Source organism: Helicoverpa armigera, chromosome 6 (genome assembly GCF_030705265.1).
Source record: "Helicoverpa armigera isolate CAAS_96S chromosome 6, ASM3070526v1, whole genome shotgun sequence".
Classification (NCBI taxonomy): domain Eukaryota; kingdom Metazoa; phylum Arthropoda; class Insecta; order Lepidoptera; family Noctuidae; genus Helicoverpa; species Helicoverpa armigera.
Genome location: NC_087125.1, coordinates 3,019,330 through 3,037,384, shown reverse-complemented (window position 1 = coordinate 3,037,384; position 18,055 = coordinate 3,019,330). Strand labels below are relative to the sequence as shown.

General features: G+C 38.8%; 3 protein-coding genes across 3 annotated transcripts; 2 read left to right on the top strand and 1 right to left on the bottom strand.

Annotated features, from left to right (window-relative positions):
* The first annotated feature begins 711 nt into the window (after positions 1-711).
* LOC110382272 (larval/pupal rigid cuticle protein 66) lies at positions 712-1,649 on the top strand. Its single transcript, XM_049835894.2, has 2 exons — positions 712-808; positions 1,031-1,649. Exons 1-2 carry the CDS (start codon positions 797-799, stop codon positions 1,568-1,570), a joined length of 552 nt encoding a protein of 183 aa, XP_049691851.2. The 5' UTR covers positions 712-796; the 3' UTR covers positions 1,571-1,649.
* Positions 1,650-7,624: 5,975 nt separating this feature from the next.
* LOC110381216 (uncharacterized) lies at positions 7,625-16,815 on the top strand. The gene is made up of 7 exons (XM_064035072.1): positions 7,625-7,764; positions 8,261-8,824; positions 10,108-10,515; positions 10,612-10,770; positions 10,882-10,998; positions 15,513-15,620; positions 15,883-16,815. Exons 1-7 carry the CDS (start codon positions 7,753-7,755, stop codon positions 16,690-16,692), a joined length of 2,178 nt encoding a protein of 725 aa, XP_063891142.1. The 5' UTR covers positions 7,625-7,752; the 3' UTR covers positions 16,693-16,815.
* LOC110381206 (histidine-rich protein PFHRP-II) lies at positions 10,075-11,658 on the bottom strand. Its single transcript, XM_021341452.3, has 2 exons — positions 11,554-11,658; positions 10,075-11,367 (listed from the first exon to the last, which is right to left on the bottom strand). Exons 1-2 carry the CDS (start codon positions 11,563-11,565, stop codon positions 10,126-10,128), a joined length of 1,254 nt encoding a protein of 417 aa, XP_021197127.3. The 5' UTR covers positions 11,566-11,658; the 3' UTR covers positions 10,075-10,125.
* Positions 16,816-18,055: the final 1,240 nt, after the last annotated feature.

The following is an 18,055-nucleotide window of genomic DNA, read 5'->3' as shown; positions in this document are numbered from 1 at the left end:
GATACGTTTATTTTGACACTTTCTGACATGCGAGTAATTAATATTAGTATACCGATACCTTCCTTTATTTCAATGTCTGTGATTATAATATACGCTGAAACAATTGCTTAATAAAATACAAAGGTCATAATTTAGAAATTATTGATTACAATTTTATGTAGTTACTAGATGGTCCTTGCTGTTCACTCACTGTTCACTCTCGCTGCGATGAAATTGTCCTTTCTCGAGACCTAGCCTATCATTGTAAGTTACAACATAAAAGTCCCTAAATAGGAAACCTTTAAGAAAATTTATTCAATATACTACTAATGGCAAATTAAGTGTTCCGATAGTTGCACAGCTTAGGTATTCGCAAAAACAATACAACATGTAGTTTTAAGACCTGAGAAAGCGCTACCCACCCGCTAGAACTTTAAGTCATTGTAAATTCTAAAATAAGCTAAACATTTATTATTTATTGATCCCGATTGTGGAATTTAGGTCATCAATCTTAAACCACAAATTCGTTCCCAGTCAAGCGTTTCGACAATCCACAAAATGAGAGAATCATTAGTTATGGGACGGTTGTAATTGCCAATGAAATACGATATAATACAATAAGACCAATGATAAATTACAAATTGTAAGGCAATTACAATTGATACGAAATACCAGGATTCAGTTCATGCAACGACCTTCCTACGTCTTTTACTTCCTCTAGATACCGAACCAGCGGCCAGCAGTGATAGTATATAAAGTGAATTGATAACCCTGATGTATCATTCGCAGTACGCTTGTGAAACATAACTAACTAACAATGGCATCAAAGGTTGGTTGGAATTTAATATTATTGATTAAAAGTGAAGTGGAAAAAAGTTCTATCTTGAAAAAAAGTTTCTAGAGTGAAAGTGGCAATTGACATGGTTGACGTGAAGTTAAAGATAAAAAGCTAAATAATAAAGGAAAAATAATGACATTATGACGAGTAAAAAATATGATATAGCCTAAAAAATTTAAGAAATAATAATAATTCGAATGTTTTCGTTTTCAGTTCGTGATCGTAGCTCTTCTGGTGGCGGCTGCTCAGGGCAGCGCGATCCACGGCGGCGACTACACCAGCTTCTCGTACGGCGTGTCCGACCCGCACACCGGCGACGTGAAGAGCCAGCACGAGACCCGCGTCGGAGACAGCGTGGTCGGCCAGTACTCGCTGCTCGACTCCGACGGCACAAAGCGCACCGTCGACTACGCCGCTGACGCGCACTCCGGCTTCAACGCCGTCGTCCGCAAAGACCCCGCTCTGCTCGCTCACGCCGCTCCCGTGCTCGCTCACGCCGCTCCCGTGGTGGCGCACGCCGCTCCCCTAACCTACGCCGCCCCCATCGCTCACGGCTACTCCCACGGCGTGGCCACCTACGGCGCGGTCGCCGCCGCTCCCCTCGCCTACAGCGCCGGAGTGTACGGCGCGCACGCCGCTCCCCTCGCCTACGGCGCCGGACTCTACGGTGCTCACGCCGCTCCCCTCGCTCACGGTGCCATCGCTTACGGCGCTCACGGCGCTCACTCTCTCTACGGCGCCCACCTCTACTAGATAATGTTAAAATATGTTATTTATTATGAAACACCAATGAAAGAATGCTGTGATCAAATAAAATAGTTCCAAGAACGAATTTGCTTGTTTTCTTCGCCCCCTTTTAAGTATTTAAAAATATAATTTACGGTTACAATGAGCTTCATTAAAAAACATGTAGATCTATCCGAAATCCAATGGATAGTTTGGCAAGAACTATACCAAGTTACAGTAGGTTTAGCCTATCATCGAACTTTTGAGAGCAGCAATGCAAATAAAAAAAAATATTTGAAGACTAAGTTGCTTGAAGACCAAGTTAGCATTTATGAAACATCTGAGGATCATTATATTATGCTGTAGCCAGAATCTGATGACAAATCCAGCATACTTATAAGAAAATATTCTGTTACCTAAAATAAAACTTTACCAAGAAACCCAATCGTGGGGAATTCCACGACAGGGAAAGTAGAACTTGAATGAAGTCAGTTGAAAATATGCGGATTATCCCGATCTGTTTTCCGCTATTTACATTTTATGTCAAGTCATAAAGTATTTTGTTAAGAGCTTTCATCATAAAAATAGGTGCTGTTGCAATAAGATAGATTTTTTAAACATTCTTAAACACTACCTAATAATTGTAATAATTAAAGGACCGGTTACAATATTATTTGTTCTTACATCATCTGTATTACCTTTTTCTCACCAATGTGAAATTCTAGATATACCTCAGTACCAACGTTTTACGTGTTTTCGATATTCGATACAGCCGTACAGTATTACGCACTTTATAAATGACCTAGAAACTCGCCAAGACGCAGATGACCACTCATGCTCGGACCGAAACGCAGTTTGACATTACATCGATCGGCTCATGCGACTGTTACTGAACACTAAGATAATAATCTGGGTACCCTACAAGTTGTGGTGGTCTAGTGGATACAGAACCAACCTCTCGTGTATGTGGGTGTAAGTGTATTTCTAAGCATATCTTGGACACCAATGGCTGAGAAAAGGGTGAAGGAAAAACATCTTGAGGAAACCTGGACTATTATAGTCTGAAATCACTAACCCTTATTGAGCTAGCGTGGTGATTAATGCTCCTTATCCGTGTGAGAGGAGGCCTGAGCCCAGCAGTGGGTCGATACCACCATGATTATGAGGAAAATCTGTTCTCTGAAATGGATTGCTAATATGTGCATATATCCCAAGTCAGCGGCAATAGAAGGAATGAAATGTGAGGTACGCATCGCTACATCTCCCGCAAGCTACGCGTCGCATCAGAAACATTTAAAAAATCGCTCATGTATCATCATAATTATTATCCCATAACGGCTATGAAGTGCGTGTAAACGCGTGAGACAGAAAAACTATTCGGCCTTTGTAATTAAGGTAATTACTCAAACGTGCAAAGAAGGCCTAACAATATAGTATAATATCCGTAGTTTTAATAAAACAAAACAAAACATCGACATTATGAAGAATGTAAAGAATTTGAAGGTCGTTACGTTACACGCAATCTTTCCTTGATGAATTCTAGTAAGAGTTTCAAGAACAAAAATTTTGGAATTGTGAAAGGAAATCCTAGATATGAAATAAATATATTTTTACAAGGATATATCTGGATTTTTTTAATGAAAAATAGTTATCATTTTGTCTTTAGATTGTCCTGGTTCCATTTTAGCAGATTGAAGTGCATGCAAATCCAAGATTGCCAGTAGATTGACACCAAAATTTGTAAAATTAGATAAGTAGTTAGTCTCGCTGACAATACAGCTTATGTGCTCAATAATATTCTTTTTGATCTGGTTAATGGGTGAATGAAAACCATACAAACAAAAATACATTTAATTACATTAAACTTTTTCTTTCCTGCGAAAGTCACGGTTCGATAAATACGAGTTCGACGACACTTGACAATCAAAATAGATTGTATTAAATCAATTAAGTTCTGTCCCAACTTGTTAATGGATATAAGAGTAGTCATTACTCCGAAAATACTTTTAACATAATCCCTATTCGCTCCAAAACCGATTATTTTATTCACACTACTGACGTGTAAATCCAAAACACTGTATCTCAAAAGTACCTTTTTCGTGTAAAGGGCTATTAAAACTTTTTTTGATTTTTGGTTTGTTTTCTTAATATATTAAAAATAAAGTATATAGTAATAGGTACCAAATTATAGGCATTTTTACGTCTAATCTAACCATCTTAATTTTACAACCATACGATCCATACAATAAGACTTAACTAAGTAAACGTGTATTGCCCCAATAAAACTAAGATTTATTTATCCGATTGTTTGAGCAGAACACTGTATATTTAGTTACAGTGTATTGGTTTTATGAGAACAGAGCCAATGGATCATACAAAAACACTGTATTTTCAAATACAGTGTATTACCTTAACAATAATAAGTATTTATGAGGATGTCCGAATGAATTTACATTGACAATTTTAAATACTTACAGTTACAAAGTGTTATAGGGGTGTTAAATTTTGTTTGGGTCCACTTATGTCAAAAATAATAAAACAGAATTTACATTAAAAATTATTTATTTGTTATAATAAAATGAATCAAATCTTACATTATAATCAAACGAAAAATTACAAATAAAATCAAACATTTCAAAAATAAAATCAAAAATACTTGAATAACAAAAGCTCAACTTAGACTTCTCCAAACATCAATTATTATTTCTTAATTCTTACTTATTTCTTAGGTAGAATAACCGTTGCAGTAAAATTAAAATTAACATAACAAAACTAAAAAAAATGCAAATTAAATACAAAAATTCAATAATGAGATCAAGTTTTTATTAGTAATCAGTCTGTAAATTACTTAGAAGTTATATTAAATCAGTATCAATGTGTTCGTCAAGATCGGGTGATTCCGAGACAACAAGATTTTCATAAAAAAATGTTCTTGTTTGAGGTATTGACTTGCACAAGTCTAATAACTCTTTTTTAATCTCGCTAATACCTCTGGGTTGACTCTCCTTAGGTATGTCTTCCAAAAGATCATTTACTCCGTTTGATATTTTTGCCCGCAATATTATTTCTATTTTCTTTTCAAAAAATATCTCTTTAAATTCAGCATTGTAATCATTCTTAACAAATATTGTTACATTATTTCTTCTAAATTCGATTACTTTAAGGTTATGTATGTTATATTCTTTGGGAAATGCTACTTTGGAATCATTACTAAACATTATCATATTTTGGTGACCTAATAAGTCGACTTGCATGTTTTTTCGTGAACTTTTAATTGTACATATAAAATCATCTATATCGTAGACTTGTCCCTTAGATTTCAATTTTTTTGTGATTGCGGCGTGTACAGCATCAGCGGCCATAAAGGTGTGTCCTGGTTCAAAGTATTCCAGAGTAATTTTGTCTATATTTGTCATTTTATCATTAATAACTCTTATCAAAGCAGACAATAGTATCTTATTTTTATTTTGTGCATTACAATTATCCAAGAAAAATGTTACGGACTTCAGGTCTCTGCAATATTTTCTAAGAAAATGGGTGTACGTAGAAGCAACATTGTGAGCTTTTCTACCACTTTCTCCCTCATGCCAAACGGCACAGACAGCCTGTTTGTTTTTCCCGGAGGCACAAATGATTCATTGAAAAGTACGAGTTTTCTTGAAAAAAGTATTCTTTTGTAGTTAACAGTGGCATACAAATAGCTTTTGCATATCTACAGTATACAGCACGTCTCGTCCTTCTGAATTTTCACACTTTTCTTCTATTGCTTTCAAATCTCTTCTTGAATCTCTTTTGTTTTCTAAATGTTTGCCTATATCTATACAGTCAGTACAATTACACGGTAGAGGTAATGCTTTATGTTTTACCTCGTGGTTTCTACATTTTGTACAAATATCTTGAGCTGGCTCTGCTGTAGAAAGATTGAGCTGTTTGATCATCTGGTGAAAATGTGCCCAACTACAAACTTTCAGGTTTTCTCTTGACAGTATATTTGAAATTCTTTGTATATGGATGTAAAATTCACGCCTACTGGCAGATATTTTCTGTTAGGCGCATGTTTTATATTATAGTGTGATGGCATAGGATTATACTTTAATATAAAATTCTTCATTTCGTCTTCGTACTCCGCAGAATAAGCATTATAAGGTGTGTGACGACCTCTGGGATCAGGAGCAGCACTAATTTTAGGATTTTTATTTCCACTCAAGTGATTTTGTTTTAGAACAGCCTGGACTGCTTCATCGTTACTGTATCCTAAGGTATTTAAAAAAAATGTTTTGCATACCTTGAACTCATTAAGAGTCCATGTCAAAGTGTTGTGTCGCCTTGAGGTAGGACCAGCCGTTTTGGTTGCCGTGGACATTTTATGCACCTGTCTTGATAAGTAATCCCGTCGTCTCTGTCTGTCCATACTCCAAAACTGACTGTGAATGGTCTCTCTGTTGGATTCAGAGATGTTAACAGAACAGTTTTTTTTGCAGTTTTGGCAAGAAGGTCTCATGGGATGCTTTTTTGCTTGATTTTCCAAAATAACGTTAGGGTCTCGGCATCTTTGACTGGTGGAGAATAAGTTTCTTCTAGTGTTTCACACGGAAATACAGCACTTGACGTATCGAGACACTCTACGTTGGAAGTAGAAGAGGGCGCCGCGTCTACATTAATTACGGGTCCAGTATCAGAATGGAATGATGGACTCTCTGCGCAGGGTTGGCTACTTAAATCCTTGCATAATTCTTGATTGGTACTAGAAGCAGGTACGGGTAATAAATCAACGTAGTTGACGTCGCCACCAAGATTGTCGGCAATACACTCATTTATTTGAGATTCACTAAGGGTATCAAGGGGCTTATATTACGTGAATCGAATGCATATGTGGAACAATCATATTCAATGCTACCACAATCGTATGATGTATTGATACCAGGACGCTCCTTATTAATGCCGGTGATATTCTCTTTTTCATTCAACACACTGTTTAATTCTGAAGCCATTGTGGTACATGATGAGTTGTTGTGATGTTGTTTATTGCTTTGTGACAATTTCACTAATAATCTATTTCGATACCCACTCATTGTTATTATTTATAAACTCGTTTAAACGCACAAACGAAAATCTATCGAAAGTAGGTACGCGCCATCGATCAAAACACGCGCGTCCGAGCAAGCAATGATTCACGACTGACTACTAACCGTTGAGCCCTCGCTCCACCCCCCGCGCGTCTTGCAAGTATTACGCGCAGAGAAGTGTCGCCGCGCGCGGCGTGTCAAGATTGTTTGGGTATCGAAAACACTGTATCTAAAGCTTTCGGCTATTCGCGCGTAAAATGTTTTGCCAACACACTGTAACTTCAATTACAGTGATATGCCAAACTAAACCATAAATGTAACTAAAATACAGTGTTTTTTAGGTGCTCCTATCTCCTTCTATGTACTTTAAAATGAAAAAGTAATATTATAGAGATATGTAACTGCCTCGAAGGAATCAAATGAGCGCTATTAAGGCAAAAGACTGTAACTCGAGTTACAGTGTTTTGGATATACACGGTAGACTAGTGTTAACAACACCTATTTTCAGTCGGCCGATAGTTTTTTTTAGGCTTATCAGTCAGTTTGAAGATGAGTGGTAGTACGCAAATTACAAAGATCAGGAATTTCAGCGGTATGAGACCGACTGAAAACTTTGATTGGAATCAAGATTTTCTTTTTTATCGGATCAACTGTCTGCAGTGTGAGGGTAATGTAAATCATACAAGACAGAGTTGAAGGGTAGACTCCTGAAACAAATGTCTGACTTCATCTTAAAGAACTAACTAGATCATACATCTCGTATACTAAGAAAGTTTAAAATCAATGAATTTAAGTCACTGAAAGTCTGACACAACCTTTCATGTAACTCAAACAAAATCATCCCTGATTTGATTAGTTTCCATCGAAATACAGTAATTTTCCCAAAAAAATGTTCTTTGAACAGGATATTGTCCTAAAACTCCTTCGCTCTAATACCCATTGGTCAGTACAGACCAAGTTCCGCATTACTGGCCGCCGACGAAATGTATACCTACCTCAAAAAACGTTCAAATGCGTGACCTTACTGCATGTCTCTTACTTCCTATTCACTACTGGCATACTCAGGGAATACTATATAAAGAGAATTGCTAACCCTGATTAATCATTCGCAGTATACTTGTGTTACTAACAATACCTTACAAAATGGCAGCTAAGGTTAGTTTTAATTATTCTTTGTTTCCATTTTTTTGCGGTAAAAAGTTCGGTTTTGTCATTGGTGATAGTTAGGACTTGGAATGTTCTTTTGTTTTAAAAGAAATGTGATTGTTATAAATTATGCGGCGGAATTTTAATGTGGCAGTATTTTTTTACCAATACAGATTCGGACGATAACTCTGACGAGAAACTTCTGAATTAGATTCACTGGTTTAAATTGTAGTGTTTGAATTATTGTTCTTCATTGTACAGGCCTTTGAATAGGAAGGTTTAATGTTTAATGGCATTGTGCTGGACTGTCTAATCAAGGCAAAAGTTCTGATATATACCATTTTATTACATTGATGTGCAAATAACATCTAGATGAATATTTTCCGAACAATCAAGCCATTACATTAGGGTTTCAAGTTAGATAACTTTCGATATTACGTGGTGATCCGTATCTTCGTTTTTATATGCTGCACTTATGTTTAATAACTCTTTCATAATTTTTCAGTTCGTGATCGTAGCTCTTCTGGTGGCGGCTGCTCAGGGCAGCGCGATCCACGGCGGCGACTACACCAGCTTCTCGTACGGCGTGTCCGACCCGCACACCGGCGACGTGAAGAGCCAGCACGAGACCCGCGTCGGAGACAGCGTGGTCGGCCAGTACTCGCTGCTCGACTCCGACGGCACAAAGCGCACCGTCGACTACGCCGCTGACGCGCACTCCGGCTTCAACGCCGTCGTCCGCAAAGACCCCGCTCTGCTCGCTCACGCCGCTCCCGTGCTCGCTCACGCCGCTCCCGTGGTGGCGCACGCCGCTCCCCTCGCCTACGCCGCCCCCATCGCTCACGCCGCTCCCGTCGCTCACGGCTACTCCCACGGCGTGGCCACCTACGGCGCGGTCGCCGCCGCTCCCCTCGCCTACAGCGCCGGAGTGTACGGCGCGCACGCCGCTCCCCTCGCCTACGGCGCCTCACTCTACGGTGCTCACGCCGCTCCCCTCGCTCACGGTGCCATCGCTTACGGCGCTCACGGCGCTCACGGCGCTCATGGTCTCTACGGCGCCCATTTGTACTAAATAATGATTAGATAATAATTATTTATACTGAAACCCCAATGAAATATGCTGTGATGAAATAAAATAGTTCGAAGTACCTTATTTTTGGTTTGATTTTTATTATTATATTGTTTAAAACATTCACCACTTTCTATTAATAACACACAAAATTAATAAACAAAGACTTCAAGGATTCCTTATAACGTTAGTAGTGGTCAGTTGGCTACAAAAGCGATTTAACCTTTGTATGTTAATAACTAAAATTAACAAGTAGAAGGTCTGAAGTAACCATATCCGCAGGACTAATAATACACCGAAACTAAGTGCAAAAATCTAGTTCACCTTGAATGACCGCACATTGTGCTAGATAAATAATTTTACTATTTGTAAACAAATTGTAGGAAACGGACCGAAATAAGGTAACAAGAATTGTAAGAAATGTGCCTATTACGCAAATTTTGGTCCTAATGAAAATAACACTTGTAAAGCTAAACTGACTTAACTAGATAACTTAATCTTATCTAATATTTTATGAAGCATAGAATGTATACAATTTCCTAATGGAGACATAATGTGAGTGGTTGAATTCATTGCTCTTAATTTAAATGTTTTCCAGTTTCGTTAAACCAAAAATAATACTAAAGCAATGCTAATTTTAATATCTCCTAAAATTTGTAGAGAAGTCATAATTACCTAGAGATTAGTAGACTGCTTTAACATTCAATTTAAAGCAAGTCCAACGATCTCATAAGTATTATTTTGAATTAAAATTACAAATGCTAATTAGCACAGAAGTGATAATTCTTTGTTAATAACATGAACATGATAGAACCAGAGCACTAGGTCAGTTCCCTAGAAACCACACATCTTAGAACTCCACAGCTTTTGTGAAACATTACAGGTCGTTAATTTAATTATATCATTGCTATGCTTTGTCTCTTGGGAGAACTCAACTGTGTTGTAATGAGTTGCAAGCAGTCAAAACAAGTTTGAGATAACCTTTAACTGTTTTGTATTATTACCTAGCTTCAAGTTCAGTTTTTATTAGGGTTAGATTTTAGTTAATTCATATGTGAAAGAACTGATTTTAGATGTATAGAATATGTATGTGTTGTCGTTATTGGTGATATGCATTTAATTTGTATATGTAAATAAATACTGCGCTAAAACAGTAGTATTAGCACAAAATGAAAATCTGACCAGATTAGGGTACTAACAGTACAGGGATGATAGCAGGTTATGTAAAATAAAATTTCGATATATCGCATTTACAATTTTATTATTAGTCGTTTATATCACAGATTTGCAGCAGTCATTTATTACCATGCCCATCCAGATCCAAGAGACTGGGCCGCATGAACGCCCGGAGAAGCTGGGTGAGATACAGAGTTCGAGTAACTGCTGGCAAGGCCATGTGCAAGGGGACTGAGAGATCCATGGGCCAAGGGTGCTCCGTATCCACTATAGGCACCGTTGTAGGCTCCGGCATAAGGACCAGGGTAGGGACGAGCAGCGTTGTGTACAATAGCGTTGGAAAAGTGAGACACGGCAGGAGCTCCACTGCTACCAAGATGGCCAGCCAAAGGAGTTCCGTATGCTCCAGCATAACCAGAGGGAAGACGGTTGATTCCAGCAAGCACACCAGCGTGGCCGAGAGAACTGGGGAGAGCAAGAGCACCATGGGACAGATGTCCAAGAGCACCAGAATGGCCTAGGGCGCCTTGGTGGGCTAGAGCACTAGAGTGGGTAAGGGCAGCCTGCTGGGCCAGAGCAGCCTGCTGAGCGTGGGCAGCCTGCTTGGCTAGTGCAGCCTGCTGGGCATGGGCGGCCTGCTTGGCAAGTGCAGCCTGTTGGGCATGGGCAGCTTGGTGAGCAATGGCGGCTTGCTGAGCATGAGCCGCTTCCTGAGCAATGGCAGCCTGCTGGGCAACGGCGGCCTGTTGTGCAACGGCAGCATGCTGAGCGTGGGCAACCTGTTCAGCTAGGGCCGCTTGTTGAGCTTGAGCAGCCTGTTGAGCAACAGCAGCTTGCTGGGCGTGGGCGGCATGCTGAGCATGAGCCACCTGTTGGGCTAGAGCAGCCTGTTGGGCGTGGGCAACCTGGTGGGCTACGGCAGCTTGTTGGGCATGGGCAGCCTGAGTGGCAAGGGCAGCCTTGTGAGCAAGGGTAGCCTGCTGGGCAATGGCAGCCTGGTGGGCGATAGCTCCGGGAAGGGCTCCAGCTAAGGGAGCAATAGGTGCAGCGTGTACTGGTCCATGAGCCAAAGATCCATGTAAAGCAGCTCCGGCTAACGGTGCATGAAGTCCAGACGGATGAACACCAATAGCAGGCTCTTTGCGAACGACGGCGTTGAATCCAGTGGCTGCGTTTGCAGCGTATTCCACAATCCTTTTGGTTCCATCGGATTCGAGGAGTGAGTATTTGCCGACGACGCTGTCTCCGACGCGTTTCTCGTGCTGATCCTTGACGTCACCGGTGATGGGGTCGGACACGCCGTAAGAGAAGCTCGAGTAGCCTCCGCTGCCGTACGCTGATGCCACCAGCAGGGATAGTACGATGAACTGGAAGACAGACAATTAAACTTGATTAGACAACATGTTATTATTAAAAAGTAATGTTACATATATTTTTGTTAACAAAACATGCATAAACATTTGAATAGTTTGATTTGATCCACATAGACCGTCAGGATGAATACTAAGCCCTTTGCTAATTTTGTGCATTTTTTCTAATAATTGTATGGTTACCTTAGCTGCCATTGTGATATGTGTTCGTCTTCAACATTGGCTTGTGAATGATTTAACCCCGTCGGTTCCGAATATTTATATTCACACGAAACCACTGTATTGTAGTTTTGGGGGTCATAGTTTGAAATGATTGCGCTCACATCTTCTCTAAGATTTCGAAAGATTCTGTTTCAGAGGTTTAATTAGGAACTGAAACAGCCATTATGTAAATTAATTTTGCACTTAGAATGGTAACATTGGCCTCGTTGATGAGTAAACTACATGTTTATGTGTCAATTACAGATGCTATCTCTTAACGGTAACATGTGTATTTATGAAAATTACAAGCTCCTTAATTATTTGAACAGCCAAAAGACATGTAAACATTTGCCAGTTATTTACTTAGCTTGAACTTTACTTTTTATGTGTTTCATCATGTCATTTTGAAAATTGAGTATAAATAATTAATTTATGCAATAATTTCAATTTATGATTAAAAAATATCTCTAACATCTATGAAATCATTAAACATTTTCTTCTTGTTTTTATTTACATCCCATTTCAAGTTTTCTCCCATACTTAGTATAATTTCCTGCGTGTCGATATGACCTATGTAGATTTTTTTCATACTAAATGCATGAAATAAAATCTTTCAACTAATTCAACCATGTGCATTCCCAAGTCTTTAAAAAACCTAAAAGACCTTTCCTTTAGAAGGTATTAAAGACAGTAGATAATTTATGAATCGTAAAATAAAGTTTTTGTCAGGTTTATTAGTAAAATCTAAACTATAATTAGCACTTCCTATTTTATGATGCTTTGTAACCTGGTATTATCAGCTCAAGTCGAACATTAACTTCTTCATAATTATACTCTACTACATACATTAGCTAAAGATAGATGAAGAGATGGGAATGTTCAATTATATTTCCGCTAAAATTGCGATACACATAGAGGTAATAAAGATATATAAACAGCACCTATATAAAGACGTGGAAGTTTAGAACAAGTCAGTATCTCTGTTAACAATACGAAACAATGTTCTCAAAGGTAATTGAGCAAACTTAGCACAACAAAGAACAATTTAGTTCATAATTTTGAAAAAATCTCAAAACTTGGGAAAATGTTGTTCTGTGAATCTAATATAGTTGCCCAATGTTGCCTCATTAGTAAAAATTATCAAATGTTCTCGATTGTGTCAGTTGGTACAATTCTCATTAAATTGGTAGCTTTGATTTGGTTCAGTGATCTTGATAAGAGTTTTGGTTTATTTATAGCACGCGTGTGAATTTGGTCAGAAGTAATGTTATTTTTGTTGAAGACACTTGTGTGTATATGTATAGGTACTGTATTTACGTATAATAAAGCAAATAAGTTGACTCTCATCTTTCAAACATAAACTCTATTCGCGAACTAGTTTTGTGATTCAGAGATATTGATAAAATTCTTATGGCATATTGGTATTGAGAGCTTACCATTTCTTGACAGTTAAATTACTGTAGGTATAGCAAGTTGACATTTATGTTACAATAAATCCAGTTGATCACTGGCAATTATTTTAGAATGAAATGGAATTAGTTTACATTACAATATTATTAACTATCTGTACAGTTTATTTATGAGCCCCAATAGACAATTATAGATCAGCTCTGGATGTCCATGTCCAACCCCCACTGGATTAGTAAGTACTTAAGGCGAAAGGATAGCCCAACGGCCTTGAACATTTACTTTTTAATGTGGACAATCATCAAATGATGGTTTTCCCTTTCTGTACCAGGACTATGGTATCTCTCTCGAACAATCACACAGCACATTTCTTAGGTAAAGGAAACATTGTAAAAAAAATGCGTAAAAACTGTTAACATGAACTTTACCATTAATTATGCATTACTTGAAGAATTTAAATATGCACAATATATCACTAATTAGCATAATTTTCTTATTTTTATAGGATATAAGAATCCTTCTTAACCATTATATAAGTCTATTCAATTTAAGTAACGCTTATAAATGCAGACATCTTAATAAATTCTTCAATCAATGGTATCGAAATGCCATTTAATGAACCAAGTAATAAACTGACAATGTCGTCAATAAACCAAGAATTTTAAACACCCAGTCTAAAATATAGTAAAATATTACTCATTTCAAATGTGACGTTTTCGCCCAATAAGTATTTCCTGGTTGACTAGTTTTAATATCAGTCTTACAAAAAATAGTAACAAATTGCCATTACGCCAAAATATTTCACATCCATTTATTTTATAGTTGCTAAAATTGTACTACAAACACTCAGTAATAAACCTTGTGCTATAGAAATAAAGTTCAAATTCAGTTCTTCTATAAATAAATCTTATAACGCCGACCACGTTCCACTTAGCATGTTATATTAAATTCCTGCACTTATTAAAAGAATCACATATGCAGATACTATTGCAATGAGTATAACTGTTCCTTCATTGTTAGTCAGTAAAGTCACAGTTATATTTAATTTTCATCCTACGCCAGCTGATGAAATTCAAATAGGGTAAACAACGGAGACATGCTTGTGCTGTATATGGGTAAATAATACATTTGACAACATGTAAACTTTTAACTTTTCCAGTTGAATTCATGAAAATATCAATAACGTCCACTGTGTGCAGTTCTGTCCGAGGAGGGGAAGTTATAATGCACAAGCATTCGCGCAGACACAGATCCACTCTCTTATAGCCCACTGGAGCGGCAATCCGACATGACCGGAGGGAGGTCAGATACAGGACCGGACCAGGACCTCTCCTATGCAGGGGTGTATCATTAACGAGGTTCAGAACTAATGGGTCCAGCCCGACCCGGGAATTCAACCCTACGCACCGCAGTCGCACTACGAGTGAGCTTTTAATCTGGTAAATGTAGAAATGATGTTTCTCAACACGTAAAATAATGCAAAAGTTGAAAGAGATTATTAACACAAATATATCAGAAAGTATTATCAATCAAGCTTAATAAATTATTTCTTCTACATTAGAATGAAGTTTGTTGCATGCAAATTCAGTAAGCATCGCGTCAATCGCGTGAAGATTGCCTTGAAGTCGAATGTAGAGCAAACGCATTATGATAAACATCGAGATTATACGCCATTTGTAATGGTAGCTAAATCCTTTTTTGAATTTCCAAGAGATAGCTGATCTAATAACGAATTTTTATTATCTTGATCTAGTTGCTTTAAAGCTGTACCTAAGATGCTGGTTTAAATGAGACAGATAAAATAATATCATTTGAAGTTTTATAGTTCACGATGTAAAAGATCTCTATGCTTGATTTCCTACCCGTTCCCTAAATAAATGCAGGTATACGTTCCACTACTCCCGAAACAAAAACCAATCATCATTCTCAAAATAAAAAAAAAACACAAGAACAAACCAGGAAGTTTAAATCTCGAACCGAAAAACAAAAGCACATCAACCGAAAAATAAAACGAAACAAATTAAGATGCACAATGATGCGTGCAACGAGATGAGATGCAACCTCTTCGACGTGAGTACAGATCTCATCAGCGACCTTGCCCTTCCGGATCCGTCGGCATCACAAAGGCTGTTCAGCTTGTCGTGTGTTTGGGGTTCCGTAGTTAAAAAGTTTCGATGTCTATAAAATCGATGGAAAGTCCGTAGTGTCGGGTTACGAACGAAATGTACTGTATTGTATGTGATAATTATCAGAATAAGTGAACTTTTTGTTTAGTACCAAAATACAAAATAAAACTCAAAAGTTAACATCTATCATGTCCAACCTTTCCCAACGCATCAAAATTTATAAGAAACGCAAAAATTCTTTGTAGGAAAGTAGCATTTGGTTAAAACATACAAAGACATTAGGTAGTTTTGCTTTTACGTAGCAAGATCTTATGAACACAATCTAGAAATACATAAGTAATACAGAACCCGACTAGGCCTAAGAAAATAAACTGAATATAATTTTTAAAGATCAACAAGTAATCATAGCGGTCGACCACGCCCTCGCGTTGGGAAGCTCATATAAAAGCTCCTCGCGATCTCACGCAGTATCAGTCACCGAGTGGAAAACCTCAGCCTAACGCAATGCCAGCCAAGGTGATTATCTATACCTAGTGAAGTGGTTCTAGTGATTTTAGATCATTTCGATTCGTGAGTGATAAGATGAAGAAAATTGTTGCGCTATTTATTTGAAATAAAATATTTTTAAATATACTTAGCTGAATAAGTATTGCCAATTTTTATTATTTGTTTTATCCGCTGAAGCGACATTGCATCATTCATTTGATTAATGTCAGTACCGAACAGTTTAATCAGTCTTCTTTGGATTCTTAACAATAAAGTTTGTTTCTGTTTTTAGTTGGTCGTAGTACTCGCCCTCGTGGCCGCAGCTCAGTGCTCAGTGGTAGCGCCAGTGGCGCGAGTAGACGCCGACTACAGCAGCTTCGCGTACGACGTGGCCGACCCCAACACCGGCGACTACAAGAGCCAGGTGGAGACCCGCGTGGGCGGCGCCGTGTCCGGCCAGTACTCGCTGCTGGACGCGGACGGCACCAAGCGCACCGTCGACTACACCGCCGATGACGTCAACGGCTTCAACGCCGTCGTGCGCAAGGACGCTGCTGTTGTCTCCGCCCCCGTCGTAGCCGCGCCCGCCGTGGTAGCTGCCGCTCCTGCCGTGGTTGCTGCCCGCACTGTCGCCGCTCCTGCCGTGGTTGCCGCTCGCACTGTAGCCGCCCCCGTCGTCCACACCGTCGCAGCTCCAGCGGTTGTTGCTGCCCGCACCGTGGCTGCTCCCGCCGCCGTAGTATCGCGCACTTACGCCGCTGCACCCGCGTACTACACCGCCGCCCGTGCCGTTGCTGCACCCGCGGTGTACGCTGCGACCGCTCCCGTTGTCGCTGCACGCACTGTTGCTGCCCCCGTCGCGTACACCGCCGGTACCCCTGTTGCGTACACCGCCGGTGCCCCCGTCGCGTATACCGCTGGTGCTCCTGTAGCGTACACCGCTGGCGCGTACACGACCGGTGCCCGCGCCGTGGTGGGTCCCTCAGTGTTCGCCGCCCGCGCTGTGGCTGCCCCCGCGGTTTACTCTCGCGCCTACGGCCCCGCCTACTACAGATCTCCTCTGAGCTACGCTGCCTACTCCACTCCCGTGTCATACTGGTAAACTCGATAGCCTTGCTCGGCTCCTTAGCGATAGACCACGACGTGTTTCATTATCGAACAACATGTAAATATTGTCACTAGTTTGTACATACATGTATTAAAATAAAACGAATACTTAAAATAACCTCTCTGTTTCAATTTCATTCCAAATAGTGTCACGTCTTGCCTACATAAGAACCGCAGACGTGAAGCAAATATCGAGTGTTCATCGGAGTACCCAGCACAACCTTGAATATATTTTTATAAATAGGTATAACGTAAGTATCATTTTATCTGGGACAACAGAAATTGAATGAAAAACTAACAGACTTGGTTAGCTTGATATTATTTTCAAGCAGATACAAAATTTAGACTTTCTACACTCAAACTTATACATGACAGGTATTCATTTTCCTCACTCTAGTTCATACGACGGACGTCAAGATAACAACGATTTTTATTCGTTACTTTTAAGTACCTATAATAACCCTTAAAATAAAATAAATAATTTAAGAAATATTAAGATCACAAGTTGATAATAAAATTGCTCCATAAAAACCTGAGTGTGACTCACTTATAGGTCTATCTAGTTTCCCGATGTACCTATAAGGAAGTAGATGTATGTACACTTATATATCACGTATGTATTAATACTCATACACACTGGTTTCGATTATCTGTCTGTCTTCTAAATGTCTTAATTGAAAAGCATATTTTGCTTTCTACAGGTACAAAAATCGTAAACTTCCATTTATGTATTAAACTTGTACTTTGATCACTGTTATTACTGAAACTACTTATTTGTAAGTGTTTATTATGAATTCTAGTCTTCATGTTGTGTCTTCCCATTAAAACTGTAAAAATTGTGAAAAAATATGTAGTTGCAAAATTAGCAAGATTTTAGGGCGCGTCTCTACCCTAAAGGACTATGGGACATTAATGAAAACCAGCAGCATAACAAAATTAATAAAATTGTACCTACCTATAATCTCTTCAAAATTTATTATAATGCAAATAAGTATCACATCATTAACTGCATTCCAGAATGTACATTAGTTGAAGAATATAAAATGATTATCACAATTGTGGATCCTGATGGGCACACCAAAATAGTTAAAGTCAAAGTCAAAAACGTTTATTGAAAGTAGGCTAGTTTTTAGCACTTTTTTACGTAAAATTTACAAAAGGACAGCACCCCCAAAACGCCACCCTTTCACCACTTCCTAGTAGAAGAAGATGAGAGTAAGGCTTTAATGTAAGATAGTACGTACTTATATTATTTACATAAATATATGAATATGACACTACTGAAGACACAGCACTTCGACGCAACTTCCACTCATGTACATTTATCAATTGGCAAACACCCGGCTGACACATTGTTA